The following is a 24820-nucleotide window of genomic DNA, read 5'->3' as shown; positions in this document are numbered from 1 at the left end:
CTGGAGTTATTTATAGGGGTATTAACTTTTCGGAAATGCTGAAAACTAGCCAAGGCAGTTTTAGTGAGGGATAACTACCCCCATCTGCTAGTTAGTGGGTGGGGGGTGGGGGTAGACCGGCTACCCCGCTCACTCACAACCGTTGGCCAAGTAACCACTTTTGTTTTCTAGCAGGACTTCTAGGGGGACAGGGTGGCAGGCCAATTTGTATAAATAGCTCCAGGTTTGTATTATTATTATTATTATTATTAATAGCCAAGCTACAACCCTAGCGGGAAAATTAAGATGCTATAAGCCCAAGGGCTCTAACAGGGAAAAATACAAATTATCTCCAAATTTGTTATTTGATCTACGATCGAATTAGTAGGAACCCTACCCTCGCTAAAACCAATGTCGTTAGAAGGTAACGCACTGATAGCGGCCTGCAGAAGCTTGTGTGAAAGAGACTAGTGGCTTGTCTTTACGTAGGAACTTGAGTACAAGCATAGAATTCTAGGACTTGCCTAATACCCTCCCTCAAAGGGTATTCGGGACAATAAAGTATATGTAAAATACTCAGGATGCACAAGGGAAATGAGTCTTACCTGCAGAGAGGTGAGATCAGCTATGCTGTGGTCTTGCGGTGCTGTTTCCCCACAGGGGAGAAGGTGAAAGGAAGAGGGAGCCAGACGTTCTTCCTCATTCACCCCAAACTAACCCGGGTAACCTCAACCCTCTACTACCTGTCCATCAAGGAGCTCGAGGTATTAGACCACTTGTGCGGCCACCTCAGGACCAATGGAAAAGGTCTCCATGTTCCTGTGGGTTACATCTTGCAGGTAGAGGGCGGTGAAGGTCGTCCGACGCTTCCACACGCCCGTGTGCATTATCTGTGCTACAGAGAAGCTTCTTCTTAAACGCCAGGGACGTTGCAATGCCCCTGACATCATGAGCTCTGTTTTGATTGGACGAAGGAGGGTCTGGATTGAGAGCATTTCCAATCACTTTCCACCCTCCTCTTGACCTTCCCTGTGCTAACAAAAAGCGTTTGCACATGTGGGTGAGATGCTGCTGTTCTTTTTAAATAACACCTGAGACTCCTTACTGAACATAATAACAGTTGGTCTCGATCTTCGGTTACAAAACAAAGACTTTCTATCAGGAATGGAGTCCAGTATACCCGGATTTTGAGTCTTAGCCACGAACTCAGGGACGTAGTTGGGGATTACTTCTCCCCATTTCCTAGAGTGGGAGACATCAGCAGATAGACCATGAAGTTCGCAGACTCTCTTGGCTGAAGCCAACGCGAGCAGGAACACCGTCTTACACAAGGTGGCAATCGGAAGCCTGGCGTATTGGTTAAGGGGGGGCCTTCAGAGACCTAAGGACCCGAACCACGTTCCAAGTAGGAGGTCTAAGCTCTGACTGGGGAGAAGTAAGCTAGTAACTACGTATGAGCAAAGAAAGTTCCAACGAGGAGGAAATATCGACTCCTTTCAATCTAAAGGCGAGACTCAAAGCTGAGCGGTAGTCTTTGACTACCGAGACCGAGAGAAGCATTTCTTCCCGAAGGTATACAAGGAACTCCGCTATAGTTGGAACAGAGGCATCGAGGGGAGAGATACCCCTTCCACGACACCAACCACAGAAAACTGACCACTTTGCCTGGTAGACTGCCTCTGTGGATCTCATGAAATGTCCAGCCATTCTTTTTGCAACTGGTTGCGAAAAGCCTCTCTGTGTGAGGAGGTCCTGGACAGTCCAGGCGTGAAGCCGAACCGAAGCTACGGTCTTGTGGTTGTTTGAGGAGGTCGTGCCATGGAGGGAGCTCCCTCGGGATCTCCGTGAGGAGTTGCACAAGGTCTGGGAACCATTCTGCATGATGCCATAGCAAAGCTATAAGAGTCATTTGTAAATTGTTGCTTGCTCGTACCTGGTTGATGACTTTTCTCATCAAACAGAACGGGGGAAACGCGAAAGCGTCCAAGTTTATCCACCGTTGTTGAAAAGCATCTTGCCAAAGAGCTAAGGGAGCTGGGACTGGGGAGCAGTATAACGGGAGTCTGAAATTCAGGACCGTTGCGAACAGATTCACAGTCGGGGAACCCCACAAAGTCATGACTTTGTTAGCTATCAGAGGATTCCAAGACCACTCGGTGCGAACTATCCGAGTTGCTCTGCTCAGCATGTCTGCTAGCACATTTCACTTGCCCGAAATGAAGCGAGCTGGTAGAGTCACGGAGTTGTCTTCTGAGCATCTCTACTGCAAGATGGCACAGCTGCTGCAAAAAGGTACCACCCTGTTTGTTCAGATAAGCTACTACCGTAGTGTTGTCGCTCATCAACACCACGGAGCGCCCCGTCAGGACCTAGTGGAACTGTTTGAGGGCCAGAAAGGCTGCATTCATCTCTAAGAGATTTATGTGCCGGTACCATTGGCCGGAGATGTAATGGTGCAGCACGTGGGCCCCCACCTTCTTTTGGTGCATCAAAACAGAGCATCAATTCTGGGGGAGAGACGAGAAGATTGACCCCTTTGCGGAGATTCGGATCCGCCAGCCACCATCTGAGATCCAACTGTTCCTCTAGCCTTATGTGGACTAGATGATCCCAGGAATCGCTGGACTGATTCCACTGGAATCAGACGCCACTGGAGAGATCTCACCCTGAGGTAACTGTTGGTGACCAGTCGGGTCAGAGAAGGTAGGTGACCGAGAAGGCGAAGCCAACTCTGCGCCGGGAGCTCTTCCCGTCTGAGGAAGTCCTGTGCTATCTCAGTCTCTGAATTCTTTCGTCTGATGGGAAAGCTTTGTGCCTAAGGGTATCTACGCGCATGCCTAGTTATACCACTTCTTGAGAGGGAAGCAGGTGAGATTCTCAAGGTTTACCACGATCCCCAGATCCTGGCAAAACCCTAGAAACTCGTCTCGGTGGTGGAGAAGGACTGCCTCCGAGTCTGCTAGAATTAGCCAGTCGTCCAAGTATCTTAAGAGACGGATGCCGACTCTGTGAGCCCAAGATGAAATTAGGGCAAACACTCTCGTGAAGATCTGAGGTGCTGTGGACAGACCGAACCACAGTACCCTGAACTGGTAATGCTTTTGGTTTAGCATGAATCTTCGATACTTCCTGGAAGACAGATGGATTGGGATATGGAAATATGCGTCCTTCAGCTTTAGACTGCACATGAAGCCCTGCGGTCTTATCACTTGTCTGACAGTGTCGGCTGTCTCCATGCTGAACGGGGCCTGTTCGACAAACCTGTTATTATCAAAAATTTTAAGTAATTTTTATTTTTCCTAACATACTTACCGAGAACTACTTTCTTTGGAGTCACTTGTGATCTCTCTCTTTCGACCAAGGTTTTCGCGCCGTTACCCCCCTACTCCGTTCTCTACATAGGCCTACCCCCGCCGCCAAGGAATGCGCCCCGAGGGCAGGATTAGGGCAGGTCACTGCCTCTCTGGGTCATTCTCCTCATTAAGTTCGTCGTATTAGCCCAACCTGGCAATGGAAGGATGGCACTCGGGGACGGAAGGGAGGGCCATTACCCGAAAGTAGTTCTCGGTAAGTATGTTAGGAAAAATAAAAATTACTTAAAATTTTTGATTTGTTTCAACACAAATACTTACCTCGAACTACTTTCTTTGGAGACTTATACTTTAGGAGGCGGGAGTGCTATTCTGACACTTGACTTGGCACGTAGGGCCTAGAGGGCTATGGAATGCGGGGGCCTATCAGAGTGCGGGAGTGAGGGTAACTGCGCAACCTTACGCTATTATCTAAGACTCACCTCTTAAAAAATTCTTCTGACGATTTCCTCCGAAGTGTAGTCGCGAAGAATGTGTTCATCGTTGGGGACAGCCTCTGGCCTTACCGCTACACAGCTTGGAGGGCGGCAATGACTGTCCCAATGGAGAACCCGTCCAAGGATTTCCTTGAATAATCCTTGAGGTAGTGGGTAGTAAAGGTTGACTGGTGCGACCAAGTGCCTGCCTGTAGGATCTGCCCCACCGCCATGTTTCTCTCAAAGGCCAAGGAGGTGCTCAGACCCCTGATGTCATGGGGCCGGGGAGTGCCTGGCACTGCCATTTTATCCTCTTCATAGGTTTTAGCGATGACTTGTCTCAGCCAGAAGGAAATGGTGTTTTTGGAAACTTGCTTCCTATTAACACCTATGGAAACGAAGAGGTTTTTGATACCTGGTCGGAGATGAGCTGTCCTTTCCAGGTATTTCCTGAGCGTCCGTACTGGGCATAACTTCAAATCTTCCGTAATGCCCGTCTTGGGAATGGCAGGAATTGAGAAACCTTCAAACCTCGGGTCCCAGACTTCTGGGTTCTGAGTCTTAGCCACAAAGGAGGGCACGAACCTGAAGGATACTTCTTTCCACCCTTTGGAGTGAGAAACGTCGTAAGACAGACCATGGATCTCGCCCACTCTCTTAGCGGAAGCTAAGGCTAGCAAGAAAACGGTCTTGAGGGTGAGATCCTTGTCTCCGATATCTTTCAGGGGTTCAAAGGGGGGACGACTTAGCATCTTCAAGACCTTGGCTAAGTCCCACCTGGGCACTCTACTAGCTTGAGGGGGGCAGGATTGCTCGAAACTCCTGATCAGCATCGCTATGTGTCTCGAGGTCCCCAGGTCGATGCCCTTCAGGAGGAAGACTTGGCCTAAGGCGGCTCGAACTCCTTTAATGGCTGGAATTGACATTTCCACTTTATCTCTAAGATACACCAGAAACTCCGCTATGTCCGGGACCGAAGCTTTAAGAGGTCTAATGTGTTTTTCCGAGCACCACTTCGTGAAGGAGGCCCACTTAGCCTGGTATACCGCGGTCGAGGATCTCCTCAGGTATAGGGACATTCTCTTAGCTGTGGTGGTGGAGTACCCCTCCTTCTTCAGGAGCCGCTCGATAGTCTCCAGGCGTCAGGCGTAAAGGCGAAGAGAGAGAGGGTTGTCGTGGAGCTTGAAGAAGTGCGGTTGGTGCAGGAGGTCTGACCTGGCGGGCAGAGGCCAAGGTGGTTGGCTCGCTAGGTCCTTTAGGTCCGCGAACCACTCTCTCTCCGGCCACAAGGGCGCTAACAAAGTCATCTTTAGGTTTCGGGCGGCCCTTACTCTGTTGAGCACCTGTCTTATCAACGTGAAGGGGGGGAAAGCGTACACATCCAGGTTGTCCCACTTGTGCTGGAAGGCGTCTTCTAGGGCTGCATTTTGGTCTGGGACCGGGGAGCAATAGACCGGAAGTTGGGCATTGAACTTTGTTGCAAAGAGGTCCATCACCGGGGAGCCCCAACGTTGAATGATGAGTCTGGCTACTTCTGGGTGTAGAGACCACTCTGTCCCCACTATTTGACCCATTCTGCTGAGGCCGTCGGCCAGAACGTTCTTCTTCCCGAGGATGAACCTTGCCAGCAGCACCACTTACTGTTCGTCTGCCCAATTCAGGATGTCTATGGCGAGGTCGCACAGCTCCTTCGATCTCGTGCCCCCTTGCTTCTTTATGTAGGCTACTACCGTGGCGTTGTCGCACATTAACGCCACGGTGTTTCCCTTTAGACGACTTGCAAAGTGAAGACACGCCTTCTGAACCGCTCTTAGTTCTAGGACATTGATGTGTAGAGGCTTTTCGCTTTCCGACCAGGTACCCCGTGCCGTCTCTTCCAGAAGGTGGGCCCCCCACCCTTGGTTGGAGGCGTCTGTGAGCAGGAGGTACTCGGGGGGACTGGACCCGAGGGGCATCCCCTTGAGGGAGTTCGACTGGCAGTGCCACCTTTCCAGGGAGGTTCTCGTGTCCGGAAGGACTGGAACTAACGTTTTCTGCGAGTCCGTCTGGGACCAGAAGCTCTTGAGGTTCCATTGAATGGGTCTGAGCCTCATCCTCCCTTGGGGAACCAGTTTCTCTAATGAGACCAGGTGACCTATCAGTCTCTGCCAATCTCCCGCCCTCCTGGAGTGTTCTGACAGGAACGGCTGAATGATGTGCTTGAGGTTCCGTATCCTGTCCTGCGAGGGAAAAGCTTTCCCCTGCACGGTATCCAACGTCATCCCCAAGTAGCCCATTCTGTTGGATGGGGTTAAGTTCAACTTCTTCAGATTGATTACGATCCCCAGATTCCTGCAAAACTGGAGGAGGTTTCTCCCTTGTTCCTCCAAGAGGGCCCTTGAGGTGGAAAGGAGCAACCAGTCGTCCAGGTATCTGATGAGGCGGATACCCCGTTCGTGAGCCCACACGGAGACTGTCGCGAAGACCCTCGTGAACACTTGAGGGGCCGTCGACAGGCCGAAGCAAAGGGTCTTGAACTGCAGGATCTGGGGACCCCATTTTACCCGGAGGAACTTCCGACTCGACGGGTGGACAGGGATCTGGAAGTATGCGTCCTTGAGGTCGACAGTCATCATATAATCTTTCTCCCTCAAGGACAGCAGGACGGATTTTGGGGTGTCCATCTTGAAGTCCGTCTTCTTGACGAACTTGTTGAGGGCCGACAGGTCTATCACGGGTCTCCACCCCCCCCGTTGCTTTCTCTACCAGAAACAGGCGGCTGTAGAAGCCTGGGCCTGGGAGAAGGACCTCTTCCATGGCACCCTTCTCCAACATGGAGGAAATCTCCTCTTGAAGGGCGGCCCTCTTCATCGGGTCCCTGGGGGCCAACCATTCTGTCTGGCTGGCTGGAATAAGAGGGGGTGGATCCGCTAGGAAGGGAAGCCTGTAGCCCTCCTTCAGGACGGACACCGTCCAAGGATCCGCTCCTTGTGCCTTCCATGCTTGCCAATGTGGTCCGAGGCATCCCCAAACCCGAGGCTTGGGCGGGAGTAGGGGGCCTCTCCCTCTACCTTCTTCTAGAGGGGCGGCCTGACCTGCCTCTCCTAGAGGCGGAATAACCCGACCTGAAGGAGCTAGACGAAGCTGGTGCTCCTCTGCGGGAGGGTTGAGGAGTTGTTGCCCAGGAGGAAGAGTGCTGGGGGCGGCCTGAGATGTCACGGCGCTATCTGAGGCGGCCCTCCTGTAGGGCGGTCTCTTAGACGACGCAGGTCTGGGGACGTTGGCCTCCTTCCTCTTTGACACTTTCTCCATCAGGCTCTCCAGTTCTTTCAATGGGAATAGCGACTCACCCCACAAGGGAAGGCTACGTACGGCCCGAGCCTCTCTGTCTGGGATCCTCCTAGATACCTTGGCCAGGACCGTGTCTCGTTCACGGAGGACCCAGTTGGCCGTAAGGGCGAGCGCCTGATACGAGAGAAACTTAAGTGTCTTCCCCCCGGAGGTGAGAAGGTCCGTCAGGAGGCTTTGCTGCTCAGGATCTTCGGGGTCGACGGAGGCTTGGACGTTTACTAACGTGGAGGCCCACCAGTCCAGCCATGAGGAGACGTTGACTAGGTCCCGCGACATCTCCTCCATCATGGCGGCCTCCGTAGGAGAGAAGCAAACTGGGGCTGAAGAGGCCCTTTCGTCTGAGCCGCCCTGTCCTAGGACGTCCAAGGCCGGGTCCACTCTACAGGGGCCTGGGCGACGCCCTTCCGGAATGTACACTTTACCCTGCGATTTGAGGCCCTGGAGCAGTTTCGAGGCACTCTGGGACTTGGGGGTCTCTGCATTGCTGGCCACCAAGTTGTCTATGTACTCCTGCCCTAGTACCAGGTCTGGGGCAAGAGGAAGGGCCAGGGAAGACTTCGGAAGGGCGGCGTGATGAGTAATCCTCAGGAGGCTTGACCTCCAGGAATCACCCCTCGGAGCCGAGGGTTCCGTAATCCCGTGCTGCCTTCTGATGAGTCCCACTACTCTTCTATAGGCGGAGTTCTCCGTCGGGGAAGCTTCTCCTCCGTCAGCCGAGGCCTCGGCCTGGAGTGGGGGCGCTGGGTTGCTGGCCAGGCAGACCGGCCGTCCCGCCCTTGGGTCCAGGGGGGCAGTCCTGTACCGGTAGTGAGCTCCGTAAGTGGGTGGATCCCGGGGCAAGGCGGGTACCGCCGGCTCAGTGAGGGCTCTCGGTTGCCCTAAGGCTCTGGAGGTGGAGGTCACGGTCCCGGTGGGCTGACCCGACAACGGGAACCGTTCCTTCCTACTCGATGGCTGCACCAGCTGGGCTGGTTCGGCCAGGCTGCCTGCTAAGAAGCGCGTTTCCCCCCGCTGGGCGGGGTGAACCGGAGGCCTCGAGGACTTATGCCTCTTTGAGAGGTCTTTTCTGCGTGCCAGATCGCGCTGTTCTAGGCTGTGCATAAAGGACGGCAGCCTAGTCGCACGTTCGCTGGACCGATGGTCTGGTGAATGAAGTGTCTTGGACTCCCCCGAAGGCACGTAGACCCAGGCGCCCCCGGGAGAAACACTTCTCTTATACTTACGAGACTGGGAGCGGGAGCGCTTTCTGCTAACTCACGACCTTGACCTAGAGCGGGAATGTTCGCTCTCGGACAGCTCCCTTCGCCTGCGACGTTTCACCCTGACCTCCTCTTCGGAAGACGAATCCACTTCCAACGAGTCCGACGACGCCACGTTTCTCGCGTAACGGCTGTTTGCGTGGTCCGCGGAGGATTTCTTCCGACGCTGGGTGCCCGAGATCGAGGGCTGGAGAAAATCATCGGGAACCGCCGTGGAGATCGTCGGAAAAGTGTCCAACCGTTCCATGCTAGGGAGCCAGGGGTCTAGGGTCACGTCCATTCTCAGCGGCGACCTCCCTGGTGTCTTTGGTAGCTTCCATCCGAAAGTATCGCTACTCGGACGGCGAACTTTAGTTTGGTTGTCCCCTGGTGGGGGAGAGCCCGACGCACCAGCCCACGAGGGCGGCGGGGACTCTGAGACTACAACACTGCCCCATAAGGGGTCTTCAGAGGACGCGTGGCCCCCCATCACAAGGCCTGACTCACCCGAAGCACTACCGGGCCCTTCGTTAGACCTAGAGGGGCCCGCCCTTGGTTCTTCTCTCGCACTGGGTTCCCTGGGAAGAACGCCTTGATCTTCCACAACACTAGAGACTTCTTGCCCTCTCCTCTGCGAAGGCGACGGAGAAGCCGAGGCTTCGTCGGACCGATCACTGGCCGACGGTAACGAAGATACAACACTAATCTTCCTGGGGGAACGCTTCGAAGATTTCTTCTTTTTAGTACCGTAGCATACCCACTGAATATCGTCCCAACCTACACACTCCGGACACGTGTCCGCGGAGGAGCAAACTTTCCCCCTACACGAGGAACAAAGGGAGTGAGGATCTACCTCTGGCTTTGAGAGGAAAGCCCCACACGACTTTCCGGCTCTAGGCCCAGGGCAACGGCGAGCGTGATCCATCGTTCGCACACGAATGGTACAACACTAAGGGAGCTATTAAGTACACTGGGGATACACACAGGGTGAACGCACGGTAACACTTGAGAAGAACGCACGCTGGGAACACGTGGAACAATAAACGCGCACAAAGGATAGAGAGAGACGAGAGCGAGCTGTGAACTGCTCGCGACCAAGGAACTTAATGAGGAGAATGACCCAGAGAGGCAGTGACCTGCCCTAATCCTGCCCTCGGGGCGCATTCCTTGGCGGCGGGGGTAGGCCTATGTAGAGAACGGAGTAGGGGGGTAACGGCGCGAAAACCTTGGTCGAAAGAGAGATCACAAGTGACTCCAAAGAAAGTAGTTCGAGGTAAGTATTTGTGTTGGAACAAATTATTATTAATTGCTAAGCTACAACCCTAGTTGGAAAAGCAGAATCCTATAAGCCCAGGGGCCCCAACAGGGAAAATAGCCCAGTGAGGAAAGAAAAATAAAAATAAAATATTCTAAGGACAGTAACAACATTGAAATAAATAATTCCTATATAAACTATAAATACTTTAAGAAAACAAGAGGAAGAGAAATTAGATAGAATAGTGTGCCCAAGTGTACCCTCAAGCAAGAGAACTCTAACCTAAGGCAGTGGAAGACCATGGTACAGAGGCTATGGCACTACCCAAGACTAGAGAACAGTGGTTTGATTTTGGAGTGTCCTTCTCCAGAAGAGGTGCTTACCATAGCTAAAGAGTCTCTTCTACCCTTACCAAGAGTAAAGTAGCTACTGAGCAATTGCAGTGCAGTAGTTAACCCCTTGGGTGAAGAATTGTTCAGAGCCGAGAGGTCGACGACTGGTCTCTACCAAGGGGTTAACTACTGCACTGCAATTGCTCAGTAGCTACTTTACTCTTGGTAAGGGTAGAAGAGACTCTTTAGCTATGGTAAGCACCTCTTCTGGAGAAGGACACTCCAAAATCAAACCACTGATTTCTAGTTAAAAAAAAAAAAAAAGGTCGACTGTAAAAGCCTGCAGACCTGTCGAGGACCTCTTGGAGAGCGCCCTTCTCCAACATGATCTGGACTTCTGCCCTGAGGGCACACACACTCCAAGATCAAACCACTGATCTCTAGTAAAAAAAATAAATAAATAAATAAATAAAAAAAAAAAAAAAAAAGTTGACTAAAAGCCTGCAGACCCGTCGAGGACCTCTTGGAGAGCGCCCTTCTCCAACACGGTCTGGACTTCTGCCCTGAGGGCACACTCGTCTGCGGATCCTTCCGCATAGGAGTTTCACGGAACTGGCACTCGAGTCAGTGAAGGGAGAGAAAGTGAACGGGACGCAATACCCTGAACAAATCATCTCAACCGTCAAGGGCTCGGCCCCGTGGTGAAGCCACCTCTGCCAGCGGCTTTGCAGACATCCTCCCACAAATGGAAAAATGGGAGGACTGCCTGACCTAGTGGGAACGGCCTCGGCCGGATCCCTTTTTTCCCTTTCCTCCACGAAAGGACTTCTTACCACGAAAGGCTTGCTTAGACCCCCTTTGACCCTGTTGTTTCTGGTCTCTAGTCCTTTTTTCTTGCGGTTTCTGCTGTGGTTTCCGATGTGGCTAAGAGAGGTAAGGTCTGGCTGTCAGGACCTTCTGGATGAGGGAGTCCTGGCTGGACTTTCTCCACCTCTGCCACCCACTCAACATCTTTGGGGTTTAACAGATAATTACCTTTGAAAGGTGCATTCCTTAGTCTCGCTACTTCGGCCTGAGGGAGATGTCAATGGAATTTACCTATGACGGCATCTCTCCTCTTCAGGATGGTGTTAGCCCAAAGGTTCACCACCTGATGGGAGAAAAATCCAATGGCCAGAGTGCCAGACAATAGGAAAGTCTCCAAAGACTTCCTGGAGGACTCCCGAGACAGATCCTTAGATCGAATCAGTTGTCCTAAGACCCCAACCAGAGGTCGAGCCACGAAATCGCCTGCATGGCGTGGTTCGCCACCTCCTGGTTGAGGATCTCGGAGGCCGAAAACGAGACTGGAAGTCCCGTAAGCTTCTCGAAGGGCGCAGACCTCGAGAGTGCCTCTACGGAGTGGTTAAAAAGCAGGGTTGGGAGAGACTCCCCGAGGATCTCGTAGTATTTCCTCTGAAACACATACGGAGGAGGGAGGAGCTTGGAGGATGAGTTGGAGCAGAGCGAGAAGGTGGACCCACTAGCCTGGGACACTGCCCTCTGTTTGGAACTTCTCAACCCCTTTGACTAGGGCAGAGCTGCACTGGCCCTCAGGGGTTTCCGAGTACCGTAAAACTGGTCAAGGACAGTTTCCTTTCCATCTAGAGGGGCTACCGATGGATCTGGTAGCCCATTGATGATCGGATGCAGGCTAAGACCTCCCAAAAGGCGTTCTCAGACTCCTTTCTCTCATCCTCCGTTAGCTTAGAGCTAGCAGCAGCTGGAAAAGCGTTGTCCTCGGGATCGTTTTGCCCTTCCACATCCTAACTCTCACCCATAGCAGCACGAGGTGCATCATAGTCGCCATTGGGACCGGAGATAAGGAAACTGCTGAGGAAGTGCTCGTTTCTGGCTGTCGAAAATTTAGGGATGGTAAATAAATCCTTCCGCTCCCTGCTCCGAGGAAGGTGTTCCTCCGTCAGCAAGGGCCTAGAAGGCTCTGCTGGTCTACGGGCGGGATGGTAATCCGCCGCCGAAGGGAGCACGTCGCGCCCAGTCGCAAGTCGTACCTCCTTAGGTACTATCTCGACCTAGGAGGGACAAAAGGAGTCCATGTAGCAAGTTACCCTGTCGTCCTTGGGATGCGAAGGACGGATCCTCTTCCCCTTAGGTCTGGCCTGTAGCTTCTTGAACTGCAAGGGGTTACCCTGAAGTTCTTGCTCACTCTCTTCCTTAGGCCTCTTGAGAGCGGAGAAAGGTTTCTCCCTACCAGAAGGATCCGCAGGAGCGGAATCCTCCGAATTCCTCCTACGATCGGCAGGAGGAGAAGCAGCAACAAAGGAATCCTTGGAGTGCCTCCTAAGGACTGGTAGCGGGGAATGACCCCCGTCACGACCTGACGCATTATACTGAATAATGTTCGAAGCTACGGGTGGTCGCGGGCCCCCGAAGAACAGAGGGGAAGGTCCTTAGGAAAACACGGATCCTTGGGTTCGGGAACTTCAGCAGGTTTCTTAACCCTCTTGCCTGTGGGAGGCTTTCCAGCAGGCAAGATCGGCGCAGGCCTACCCTTAGGAAAAGGGTCTGGGTGTTGTTGCATGGGGGCGGCTGACATCTCTTAGGAGATGGAGGCCTTTGAGACTGGAGAGACTGATGGATGTCTCTTCTCCTTGCAGGAGGGTTACCTAGGAGGGGTGACCTTCTGCAGCCAAAAACGGAGATGGTACTTTGTCCGAGAATGAGGTAACCACCGGGGAGGGGCGAAGTTGGTTTTGCGAAAATAGCAAATTGCGAGAACCCTCCCAAAAAACGAGATGTAGGAACGTCAAGCACTGGCGCTTCGAAAGCGTCGCGCAACGCTGTTGTGCAGCATAACGCAGTGCGAGACCGAGTTAGGTAAAGTGGTGGAAAGCCAGGAGGGGGAGCAACAGTGGATCGTAAACCCCGATCGCGCGACCCATAAAAATTCACGTGGGGAAGAGCCTGAGGAACCTCATCACTAACTCCTGTAGGATGGAAAACAGGATGAGGGCTGCGAGAACCCGAGGGTTCAGCGTAGCACTGGTCCCGTGAGCACGAACGCTCTACAAGACGAGAGTCCGAAGACCCTCTGTCACGAGAGTACAGTAAAACTCTTGATGACGAGGGTCACGAGAACCAACAGGTTCAGCGTGATTGCGTGCACCCCTAGGATTCGTGCAACAAGGAGAGAACTCCATGCTACGAAACCCAAGGGTTCATCGTAGCGTCCGGCACGAGTGTACAGGCTTAAGAGTCCAAAGGCTCAGTGCAACAGGAAACCGAGGTTTCCCCATCATGAGACCCCGAAGGGTCAGCGTAACGAGAGCTCAAAGGCTCAGTGTAACCAGAATTACGAGTCCCCAAAGGATCAGCATAACGGGAAACCAAGGTTTCCCTGTCACAAGACCCCGAAGGGTCAGCGTGACTGATGGCACAAGAGCCCGAAGGCTCAGCGTAACTGGAACTCGAAAGTTCAATGCGACGGAGACCCGAAGGACTCCCAGGGTCATAAGAACCTGCGAGATCATCATGATGAGAGCCCGAAGGCTCGTAATCACACCAGTCCAAAGGGTGATCGTCACGAGACCCTGAGGGGTCAACGTGAGGAGAACCAGCAGGTTCAAAAAGAAGTCTCCTCACAGTCCGAGGAGTTGAACATCTAGGATAGAGGGGTCACAAACCCTCCCATCCTACGATTCTCCAGAGAGGAACGCAGAGCAGACTCCACCCGAGGGGAAGACTGATCCAGCTCTAAAGATACCTCCTCTGCTGGGGAGGTTTGTTCTCTCGAAGGAGAACATCGCTTAAGACAAGGCTCTCATTCCTGGAGGAGAACCAAAAGTATACGGGGACCGCCGATGCCCTGAGGCGGTCTTCTCTCGCGAACTAGAGACTCGTTGCCCCGAAGGGGAAACCTCTGCCACCGCCCCTGGTGGATCAGCAAACTCCTCGGCACTGGAAACAGACTCAAGGCCTGACCGACAGGCTGCAGCACCTGCACCCCACACTTGGAGGATCAACCTCTACGGAGGAAGGAGATGACCGCCTTCTCCGCTCCCCTCTGAAGGAGCTCTAAGAGATCTTCCTTTGAAGGGGGACCATCGACGCCCAGTGAGGGCCAAAAGGATAAAAGATCCAAGACTGAACAAGCCCTGGGGAAAAGGAAGAAGCTAACTCACTAAGAGAGTCGACACCTTCGCCTATCCCACAGGCTTGACCTGGAGTCACAAGCCCAGCGTTGCTGCTCAACCGTACCCTGGAGGGGCCCGGCAGAGGAACAGTTTCGGAAAGAGATTTGGGGGTGGAAGAAGCAGAAGCCTGTGACTTCTTTGATTTAGGGGAAGACCCCGAAGGCGGAGAATCACACTTAAGACTTCTTTCCTTCTCCTTCCTATGCCCGAACCTGTCCCACTGGGAGGCAGGCCACTCCCGACACTCAACACAGGTGTCATACCGTGAACACCGATGACCCCGGCAAGCCGAGCACAGGAGGTGAGGGTCCGTCACAATGGACGGCATGAAGGTACCGCACTGCAGCCCTCGTGACCAAGACATGTCCGCATAACGGGACAGCAAACACACATAAACTTGCACAAAAGAAAAAGAAAAAGCAAATTAATAATCAAGGCAAGTTTTTAAGTTACGGGAGAGAGAGAGAGAGAGAGAGAGAGAGAGAGAGAGAGAGAGAGAGAGAGAGAGAGAGAGAGAGACGGCATGTCTACACTCTACCAGGCCAAAGGTAAAAGTGGTTACTCAGCCGACAGGTGTGAGTGAGCGGGGTAGCCGGTCTAACCCACCCCCCAACCGCTTACTAGTGGAGGGGGTAGTTATCCCTCACTAAAATTGTCATGGTTAGTTTTCAGCATTGGCAAAAAGATAATACCCCTATAAATAGCGAAGGGTTTGTATTTGCATTAGAACAAATATTTAAAACTAAAGGGTTACAGGGATTAAAAACTTCTAAAGCCTGAAGGACACTCCGTGCATCAATAAAAATTGTGAAATTACCCTCCTCCAACGCTTTTATCTCAATAGCGGTTAGTATGCCATACAGTTCGGCAGTAAATATGGAACCTGTTAGAGGAAGTGTACCTCTACATAAAAATATTACAATACTAATACTCCAAATCAAACACCAGCATTAGATTGGGAGCCATCAGTATATATAAAAGTAGATTTCCTATCTTATGCAACATGTTCTATAAAAGAATGACCTGACTTCTGAGTCAATCATATTTTTTTTAACACCAATAAAATATTTACAAAAAGATAATGTAAGGATTTATTTGTGATTTACTTTTAGTTTGTGACCGGGGAAGGAAGCCGCCAGCTAGGGGATGTGACCTGGGAACTACTAGGTTAGGTTAGGTTGGTTTGTTAGGTTCTGCACACTTTTACAAATCTTGAAATTGTTAAATAATCAGATGCGCAACTTGGGAAAGGGGGTCCGGGGGTTTACACCCTGGCTAGGGGTTGTGACCTGGGTACTACTATGTTAGATCAGGTGAGTTTGTTATATTCTGTATCCTTTTACAAATCTCAAGTGTTTACTAATAACGTTTTGTCCTGTTTTCGCAAACCTAAAATCCCAGGTTCCCACCTGTGTCTGTCAGGAAGGACGGGGGTCCATAATGGTAGAACGGCTTATTTGCAGTGGAAGTAAAGGTCAAATTTGTTGAAAGCACATCATTTACTACAGTAAAGGTTTTTTTTTGTTTCTCTCAGAAATGTTGCCCCCATGTTTTTTCTATAAATTTACCGAGAAACTGATTATCTTAATACATTATATGGCTATGATTTTGGATATAAAGATTGGCTTATCATACTGATCATGAAAATAACTGCCCAGTCTTGAATTATCCGAGGAATATGGCACTGAAAATATTGTTAAAGGGAACTCTAGATAGTTTAAATATCTTAAATGGGATTGTCACGATACCTTAGAATTAACTTAATAATTGAATGACTGAAATTAAATATTTTAGGATGAATATATAGAATTTGGATTATAAGGTCTCCCGGTAGCACAAAACCAAGGAAGTCTTTCGTTGCAGGGGTGAAACCATATTTAGTTAATCTTAGATATTTGTTTACAAGACCTCCATATACTGCCAAATTATGCAAAGCTACTGTTTTAATCTATTACTATTTCATAATTTAAAAAAATTTGCCACATGGGAAACAAGTTCAAATTATAAAAAAAACTATTGAATTACAAAAAAAAAAACCTATAGAATTGTAAAAAAAAAGTTTTAATCTCACGAGATCGAAAAGCTAAACTAGTTAGTTTAGCCTCAGGAAATCAGGAATGAGGAAGTTCAAGTTACTCTGTTTACTGTCAAAAACATCAGCCAAAAGGGTTGCCTTTTCCTTTGGACAGTGAGTGACTGAGCAATCTGGTTTAAGTAAAGGAGGAACTGTTGCATCTACACCAAAGAGTGCAGATTTAAGGGTAGACCACCATTTATGTTCCTGAGTTGTACCAGAAGGGGTTTCTTTTATGGTTAAACTGTGTACCCCTTTTCAGTTGAGGCATAAACTCTCTGAGCAAATGCTCGAAGCTGAGTATAGTTGTTCCAGGTCAAATCTGATCTGTTACCCTTCCAAAGGTGATAGGCCTCCTGCTTCTCCAAATAAGCACGTCTACAATCATTGAACTACGGTTTGTCCTTCAGTCGGTACCTTAGCACACGAGAAGGGATACGCCTATCAATTATGTTGACTAGATTCTTATTCAAAGGGACAACAGAATCTACACTACTATATAATTGTGACAAATTCAAGCACCAAAGATCATGCAAAATCCCATTCCATTCTGCTTGGGATTTCATATGAATTTTACAAGAGTATGATATATCAGGGACAGGCTGCTCAGTCTTCACTACTAATGAAATCAAGGCATGATCAGATGTCCCAACTGGAGAACTAACCTTACTAGTTATAACGCCAGGGGAGTCAGTGTATACGAGGTCCAAGCAATTACCAGACCTGCGAGTAGCTTCATTTATGATTTGCTCACAGCCTGATTCAGAGGCAAAGTCTAACCTAACCTACAAGCCATGACCTTACCTACTTACCTAACGGGGGGCGTTAGCCCCCTGCAACCTCACTTTACACTGCCAAATTCTTAGTCAGCCGTTATCGTACATACAGGTAGCCGCTATCATACATACATCCCAAGGTAAAATTGTGTCATTTTCGAAGGAAACGGCAGTTTTTCTATAGGGAACAGTTGGTTATTACGAGGAATGTTTTCCCTTTCCGTAACTCTAATAAAACCCGGAGCCTTTGTATATCAGCGGCGAGTTCCCCACACGATTAAAAATAAGACATCAACTAACCTAAACTGTGCCCCCTAACCTACAAGCCGTGTCCTTACCTACTTAATGGGCGGGGGCTAATGCCCCCAGCAACCCTCCTTATACTACCGTATTCTCAGTTATAATAATACATACAGGTGGCAGCTATCATACATACACCACTGAAACCCACCCCCAAATTTGAAATGTAAAGGGGACCATGCGGATAATAAAACGTGATACTTCGAAAAGGAAATATGCGTGGTCCAGATTTCGGCCAGATTTCTAATAGCCCCTTAAATCGGCCGTCCACTTGAACTTCTTGAAAAAACATGGGTAATAATACGAAAGAAATCCTACCTATCTAGGATACAGATATATTTATCAAATGGAAGCCGAATTAGTGAATAATAGGCCCTCATTCATTTTCAGGAAGTAGTTGACACTTCCTTATTCATAAGGAAAGAAGAGGAAAATCATTAACGCAAAACCTAATGCTATGTAAAATCTCTAAATTGACCCAATTGCATCAACAATATGTATGGTTACATTCCTAGCGATTGTTACAAACCATGGTTAATCAACTTCGTACCTGTGTATAGAATAACCTGTCACCATAGAGCAATTCTTCACTTGAATATACATAAACAATATCAGCTGACTACCTTGTTAAGTATTGGAAACTCGATGAAGAAAAACACGGTCATTTTAAGAATAACAGTATTGCATAAAATTAGAATTAATTTAAGTAATTTTGAAAAATCACAATTGTAGTATTTATTTGATAAATATTTCCTAAAATATAATAAATAATGGTAAAGAATATTTTTAAAAGATAAAGTTTTTGTAGTGAAAACAGGGGTTAAGCTCCACCCATTCAGCGTGACGTCACGAGGATCATTCTGTGACGTCACGTAATGATAGTAAATACAAAGTCTAGGATGTGAGTGGCGTGAGTGCGGGATACAGTGCAAATTAATTCCCTTTTATAATGACTAATCACAAAATACAGGTACGTAAATGGTACCTAGTTGTGTCTAAATATACCGACCGTGGAATCGTTTCGAATAAAATCCGCATAGTCGACAGTGTAAGGAGATAAGAGTGAAAAAAGCTGGTTTGTTTGGTCGGAGGGCTGCTGGGTTTGTGTGTGTGTGCGGGAGAGAGAGAGAGAGAGAGCCTTAATGCAAAGGCAGGTTTGGGACTTACCTATTTGCAGCAACGGAGAGTGAGAGCAGAAGAAGAGGCTCTCGTGCTTTAGCTCGTGTCTTTTGGGACGAGGATATGATGTACGGTGGCGTGTTGTGATGATTAGCAATGTCTTGTATTCAATGGTTTTTTTATCGAGAAATATCCCGTGTTTGAGGGTGATCTTTCCAAAGTATTTGAGGTGTCTCTTATTAAGTGCCAGTTAATGGGGCCTTTGGTTTCATTTAAAGACTCGATTATCCCATTCAAATAAAATACCCGATAGGCTTTCATATGCCTATAATAAATTATTTATCTGTGATTCGAAATCCAAGATTGCATTATTTCTGTATCAGCCAGGCCTATACATTTTGGTGTTTAATGAAGTCATGGGAGATAACGATGGTTTGGAGCGATATGACGGATATAATTAAGCTACATTAAATTCATTTACTAAGATCTAGTCAGTTATTCTTTCGGAAGACCCGTAAGACTAGTTGATAATTTTTGTATCTTTTTGAGTTATCATTCCCCCTCCCTCCCACTCTTGTCTTTTTTCTTTTTCAGTTTGTGGGTTCTCCGTGCGGCCACCACGGAAATTACACGTTCTACAAAGCTTTTAGATACGCGCTGCATGGCAAACAGCGCATCTTGTCGCTTGGGGAGTTCTTCTTCGTCAAGATATGGCAGGAGGAGGATATCATATCCGTAGCAGAAGCTCAACTCCTCTGGGAGGACAGGGCATCCGGGCAAATCCTTGTCTCCCTCAGGATATACTTTCTACCAGAAAATACGCCCGATGGCAGGTGCGACGATCATGGAGAGGTAAGTACATGTTTTTAGATTTTTTCCCTGTTTGTTTGTTTGTTGTTTTTGTCTACAGTAACCTACCTAGATGATCCACTTGTGAATAAGGGTTGAAGGACAAAATTACCGAAGGGCTTTACATCAAGGCTGCTACCGAAGGTTTATGTTTACCGTAGATATGTCTCGTAGAAAGAATACAGTTATGTGAAATTGATGAGCTTAGTTGTGCTAAAGTGGGCTGGGAGTGTCATAAATGCAATGAGTGTTAGGGATGTATATAACGAATACATTGATTAGTGCAGTGCGAATACGATTAGGAGACTCATACAGTAAGCGGTGACTCTCGAGTTGCATTACATTCCATTTTATTACCTATTAATTATTCCACGCGAACTTTTATTTTAACTGCTGCCTACCTGGGGAGTAATTATGTTGAATGACAACAGTGGTGATGCGTTTTTGTGAAAAATACCTAATGAATTTGACTTACTGCATAGGCCTAATTATGATTTCCTGTGCACTAGAAAGGCTTTTGTGTGTTACGTGTCACATATTGCTCATACTAACACTGAGGTATTTATGTAGTGTTATTGTTTTTTTTTTGTGCTTTATCCTGTGTCATCCAACTACGAACAGGATAACTCTCCTAATTCCTTTTGTTATAAATTTGCTAGTCATTTTTACTGGCTCCCAAAGCAAGAGCCCGTGTCTTGCATTAAGGCAAAGCCATCTAAAACGAACGAACTACATTAGTGCCAAGTCCCATGGGGTTGTACCAGTTTCATTTTCCCAAAAATTGGGTTTAGATATAGTTATGGAAGCCTAAGCAACGCAGATTGTAGTAAAAGGGTTTTTCATTATTAAAAGTTGCACGGGATTTTTCCCTGTCACTGTATCTAGGCTTAGGCCTACTTGGTTTGAAAAGTGTCTTTGGGTCGTGGTAAGAGATTCAAATATCCAATGTTTGTCATGAAGTACATTTTGGTAGTTCTTCATACCTTGATATAAGTTCATTCTTAATATTAAGAAATTATTTATTCCATAAAACTGTTTGCCTCATTTTTTTTATACATAACGTTTATACCACTTTTTGTGGAACTACTTTAGCCAGTAAATTCCGATTTTTCATGACATCATTACAAAAACTAAAAATAAAAGAACATTACATAATAAATTTATCAGATCCACGAAACCCGCTGGTAAAAGGAATAACTTCGAGTTCATTAATTTTCAAGTTACCGTATTGTCATGGAGTCAACGCGCGCAGCCCTTTTTGAGTGTTTTACCTTGAGGATTTTGAATGCCAGATTTTCTTATTGGCATAAATATAATGTATAGTATTTTCCTCTCGGTTTTTTTTTATTTTAATTCATATAACCTGATTTTCACGAACATATTTTTTTTTCAATGACCTGTGATTGATATAAAGTACCAGTCGACATCGAAGATCACATGGTGCGTTAAATTTGTACCCTCGTCACCGTTCTACCCCCGCCATGTCTAGTTGTTTCGGGAGAGAGTGAGAGATATTGCTGATAACGTTATCTTTATCTTTTATCTATTTCGACAGATGAATTCATGTTATTGGTACTGTCAATGGTAACAGTTATGTTTTATAAATTCATTAATGCTAACGTGGCTACAATTGATTTTGTTATTGCCATTGTGCTTATATCCATAGATACTCATTTAGAGAGATTTTTTTTATTATATAATTTATTTATTCAGTTTTAAAATGATTGAATCAGTTTGCTTAGATTTTCTAAATGCATGTTTTTGATAATTGTTCATCTTAGATTATTGTAAATAATTTTTATTGCAATAATAAATTTTGTCATGAAATAAATTTACTAAATTTCATACTCATTAAAACAGTTCCTTATTTGGTGATTAAAAGGGGGGGATGGCAGTGGAGCCGGACAAAATGGCCGGTGTTGGCTGTGATGGTGGCAAAGGAGGGGGAGAGAGAGAGAGATAGAGAACTCTGGCCCTAATAGCATTAATACAAAAATTATAATTCGAAAGTATTTTAAATTTTATGTAGTAATGCACAGTATGTATATTTTTTTCATTGAATACAAACTTTAATCTCTAGTGTTTTTTAATCATTTTAGTTGCATCTTATATAAATGGTTCAATTTATGATTTCATGAACATTTAATCATTGTTATCATTAAAGTATTACATTTAAAAATTTCTGATCAGAGCCTACATACTTATAATCCCCTAACCTGACGGGAAAGTAAGTCGAGTAAGTGCACCGTGTATGCATACATTTGTTTTGAGTAAAGCTTTTGTAGACGTGACCTTGTTGCTGCGTCAGAGTCGCACCAAACGCTAAACCTTCCTCTTACCTCTCTTTCTCTTCCCCCTCCCCCTCCTCCTCCTCCGTTCCTCTCACTCTTAACACGTCGTCACATCATCTATAACATGTAGGCCACGTGCATGATGGATCTTGTGCACCATTTTTTTTTCTTTTTGAATCGGTTACTCTGTTGCAATTGTAGGCCTACATTCGCTGCTCACCCTCCCCGTTTATCCAGTTTATCCAAATCTCCCTTTTCGTATTTTGCTAGCAATGGGAGCGACCAAATGTAATAGGAGCGCAAGGCGCTTTCGGAAGTGGAGCGCTCATTTCCAACCTTAAGGTGTAGGGGGATAGGGGTGAGAATCTCGGTTGAAACTGGACGGGGTTACGGCCATGAGCCAGCTTAGGTTCGGGGGGTTATTTCACTTTTCTTTGTTCCTTGCGATGTGTCAAGCTTGGAGGATGTAGCAGGATAGCTTATTATTTTCTACAAGAGTTATTTGCTAAAATCATTTGGGAGGAAGTTGGAAAGTAATCGTTAAATAACGTTTGTTATTCATAGGAGGCTTTCGAGCATTTTTCAATATTTCCTGTCTTTATATATATATATATATATATATATATATATATATATATATATATATATATATATACATATATATATATTGCTTGGAGTAAATTTTCTCTATCAGAGTGGAAAAATATGTGCACTATTAATTGTGCTCTCATATGGATGAATTTTATCAAGGGTTAATCTTTCGCAACGCAGCACATGTTCTTATTTCTTAGGTTGGTACAAATGTGTTTTAGACGTATGGACACGCACAAATACATTTGATCGGCTTATGGTTCGAAAACAAGCTTATTGGTATGACTGTACTGGTCTAATCATTGTGTTCGTGTCTTGGCGATTTGGCTTCGAGTAGGGGATTTGTAACTTTAGCGTTGAAATTCCATTTGCAACTAGACTTCTTATGTCTAGAAAATTGTTGTTAGATAATGATGCTTTAAGAAAGTGCATTTGTGTTCCGCTTAGCGAGGTTCCTTCATTTAAATATTTCTGGCTACTTGTGGGGGGTACAATTGTCACGACTAACATCTCACGGCTGCTGTGACAGTTCCACCCCCAAGGTTAGTATTCCTTTGCTCATTTCAAATATTGATGACTGCTGAATGTTTTCGAGCCAATTTTCTCTACTTGTTAATCACGTATTTTGTCTTCATTAAAAATGTCGGGGTTGATAAGTGTAATGTAATTTTATTTTATGTTCAATATTAAGTTTCACACGTCACAAGAGGTATGTCAATTTATTTTCCAAGATGTGTCCCCCATTCACAAGCCCCATACAATTTTTATATTTGTACCCTGTTTGCAAGTAATTATTCTTTTAATTGTCAGTTATTTAAGGCAAATTGATGTGATTGTTGTTTGTTGCTATCTCTTTATAGTGGATTTTATAACATAAACTGGTCCATCCAAGGAAATTTTGATATATGGTACACGTGCATAGAAATCTGGGGAGCCTTTCTGTACAGTAATGGAAAGTATGCCATAAGTTGCTCGTGACAGTGGCCTTGGTAATGGCGCTCAGTTGCCCAGCAAGCAACCAGTAGCTTCAGCTCTCGAGTTCACATTGAAGAACCTTGTAGGGCTGGGGGACTGCTATCTCCCGGGTCCCCCTCTTCTTCATTCTGTACAGCTGCTGCTACCTCCCCTGCCTCTCTCTCTCTCTCTCTCTCTCTCTCTCTCTCTCTCTCTCTCTCTCTCTCTCTCTCTCTCTCTCTCTCTCTCTCGAAGTGCGCGCGAGAAATCTGGTCGTTTTTTGAAAATATAGTGCCTAAGGACTTAATGATGAGTAAATTATAGTATATACTTAGATAATTGGCTCCTCTAAAGTCACCATAATCTCTCTCTCTCTCTCCTCTCTCTCTCTCTCTCTCTCTCTCTCTCTCTCTCTCTCTCATAGTTTGTAAGTACGTGTGTTTGTGTCCGTGTTGACATCCTTTGAGCTGCCATTGCTGTTGTGGGAGGTCATTTGTAGCTTTTTAAAGAAACCCAGCTGGGTTAGCGTTTGCTTGTTGCTGTCCCAAATAGTTTCTAATTGCATAATTATGTTGGATATTAATTTTATCTTATTATGTAGACATCATTGCGCTTTTTAAAGCTCTGAGAGTGGCTAAGTGTGCCTTTTTTATCTTAAATCTCCGTCAATTTTAAGAACTGATCACATTTGTTCAGTCAAAATTTTAATGTTATGACATCCTAAGCTGTGTATACAAGGAATGCATCCGTCGAAATTGTCTATGTCAGCATCTTGCTTGATTGGTAGTGACGTGGCGGCTTTTTTTTTTTTTTTATCATCCCTATCAATCAATGGGGACGAATGAAATCTTTCAATGGTATTTTCTGTTTTTCTCTTCTTGCTATCTCCACTTCATGGGACATTTTTTTTATTTGCGCAATGAAGTTCGGTGAAACTTTCTGACTATTGATTGAGCAGAAGTTATCCTCGAGCCCGTACATCTTGCGTGGTGACTGGCGCCATTTTTAATGTTGGTTTCAGTGTTCTTTCTCCTCAGGTTGGTTTATTTTGATGCTTTCAAATTGGTTTAGGTTCTTGGGTATTTGTAAATATAATATAAATTAAAGAGTTGACTATTATTCAGTAACAGAGGTACATTACTTGTAAAATTATGTATAAATATGTATCTTTATTTTTTAAATATAAACAAATATATGAAGACTTCTAGATCAAGGTCAGCTATTCCTCACCGCAGTAACAAATATGTCATTTAGGAATACAACTAATAGAGTTATGTAAGTTTTAGTCACTATATTCTGTCATTAGAATTTTCATTTGCTTATTGATGATATATGTACAGCGCGTGACTAGTTGATATAAATTTCCACACTACGGCAGTGTTCCTTACCTTTTAGTTTGCAGCTCGTAATGCTTATGACAATGAATATAGTACCGGTAGTTTATTGTTATTTTGATGGACTCTTGAAATCGGTTTGATACTGCATCAATCCCATTTTTATGTTGAAAGTTGCTCTCTAATTAGACGTTAGTGTTTCGAAATGTGATACTAATGTATCAATTCTAGTTCGCTGATAATGTCGTAATGAATTGTTCGTTGTACATTCGCAGGCCATCTATTGTGCGTCAGAAATGTTTATACAGCTGTCTAAAATTCTCTCTCTCTCTCTCTCTCTCTCTCTCTCTCCTCTCTCTCTCTCTCTCTCTCTCTCTCTCTCTCTCTCTCTCTCTCTCTCTCTCTCTGACAAGTTTTC

General features: G+C 46.6%; 2 protein-coding genes and 1 pseudogene across 5 annotated transcripts in view; 2 read left to right on the top strand and 1 right to left on the bottom strand.

Moving 5' to 3' along the window:
- LOC137657793 (ectonucleoside triphosphate diphosphohydrolase 2-like) overlaps window positions 1-17921 on the bottom strand; it is an 85043-nt gene extending 67122 nt beyond the window's left edge. Inside the window, exon 1 of the mRNA XM_068392317.1 lies at window positions 17815-17921. The gene's annotated coding sequence lies outside the window, so the exon portion shown is untranslated. The remainder of the gene's footprint in view (window positions 1-17814) is intronic.
- LOC137657851 (E3 ubiquitin-protein ligase MIB1-like) overlaps window positions 1-24820 on the top strand; it is a 421337-nt pseudogene that overhangs the window by 351439 nt on the left and 45078 nt on the right.
- Window positions 18134-24820, top strand: part of LOC137657808 (uncharacterized) — a 334329-nt gene continuing 327642 nt past the window's right edge. For 3 of the 4 annotated variants that reach the window (XM_068392345.1, XM_068392364.1, XM_068392336.1), the window contains exons 1-2: window positions 18134-18234; window positions 18978-19235. In XM_068392345.1, the coding sequence (XP_068248446.1) occupies window positions 18214-18234; window positions 18978-19235 (279 nt within the window). In that variant the 5' untranslated portion in view covers window positions 18134-18213. Of the gene's footprint in view, window positions 18235-18369; window positions 18512-18977; window positions 19236-24820 lie in introns of those variants that run through there. The other variant, XM_068392373.1, reaches the window with a different exon arrangement.

This window comes from Palaemon carinicauda, chromosome 1, assembly GCF_036898095.1.
Source record: "Palaemon carinicauda isolate YSFRI2023 chromosome 1, ASM3689809v2, whole genome shotgun sequence".
Classification (NCBI taxonomy): Eukaryota; Metazoa; Arthropoda; class Malacostraca; order Decapoda; family Palaemonidae; genus Palaemon; species Palaemon carinicauda.
This window is presented reverse-complemented; position numbering and strand designations above follow the sequence as displayed.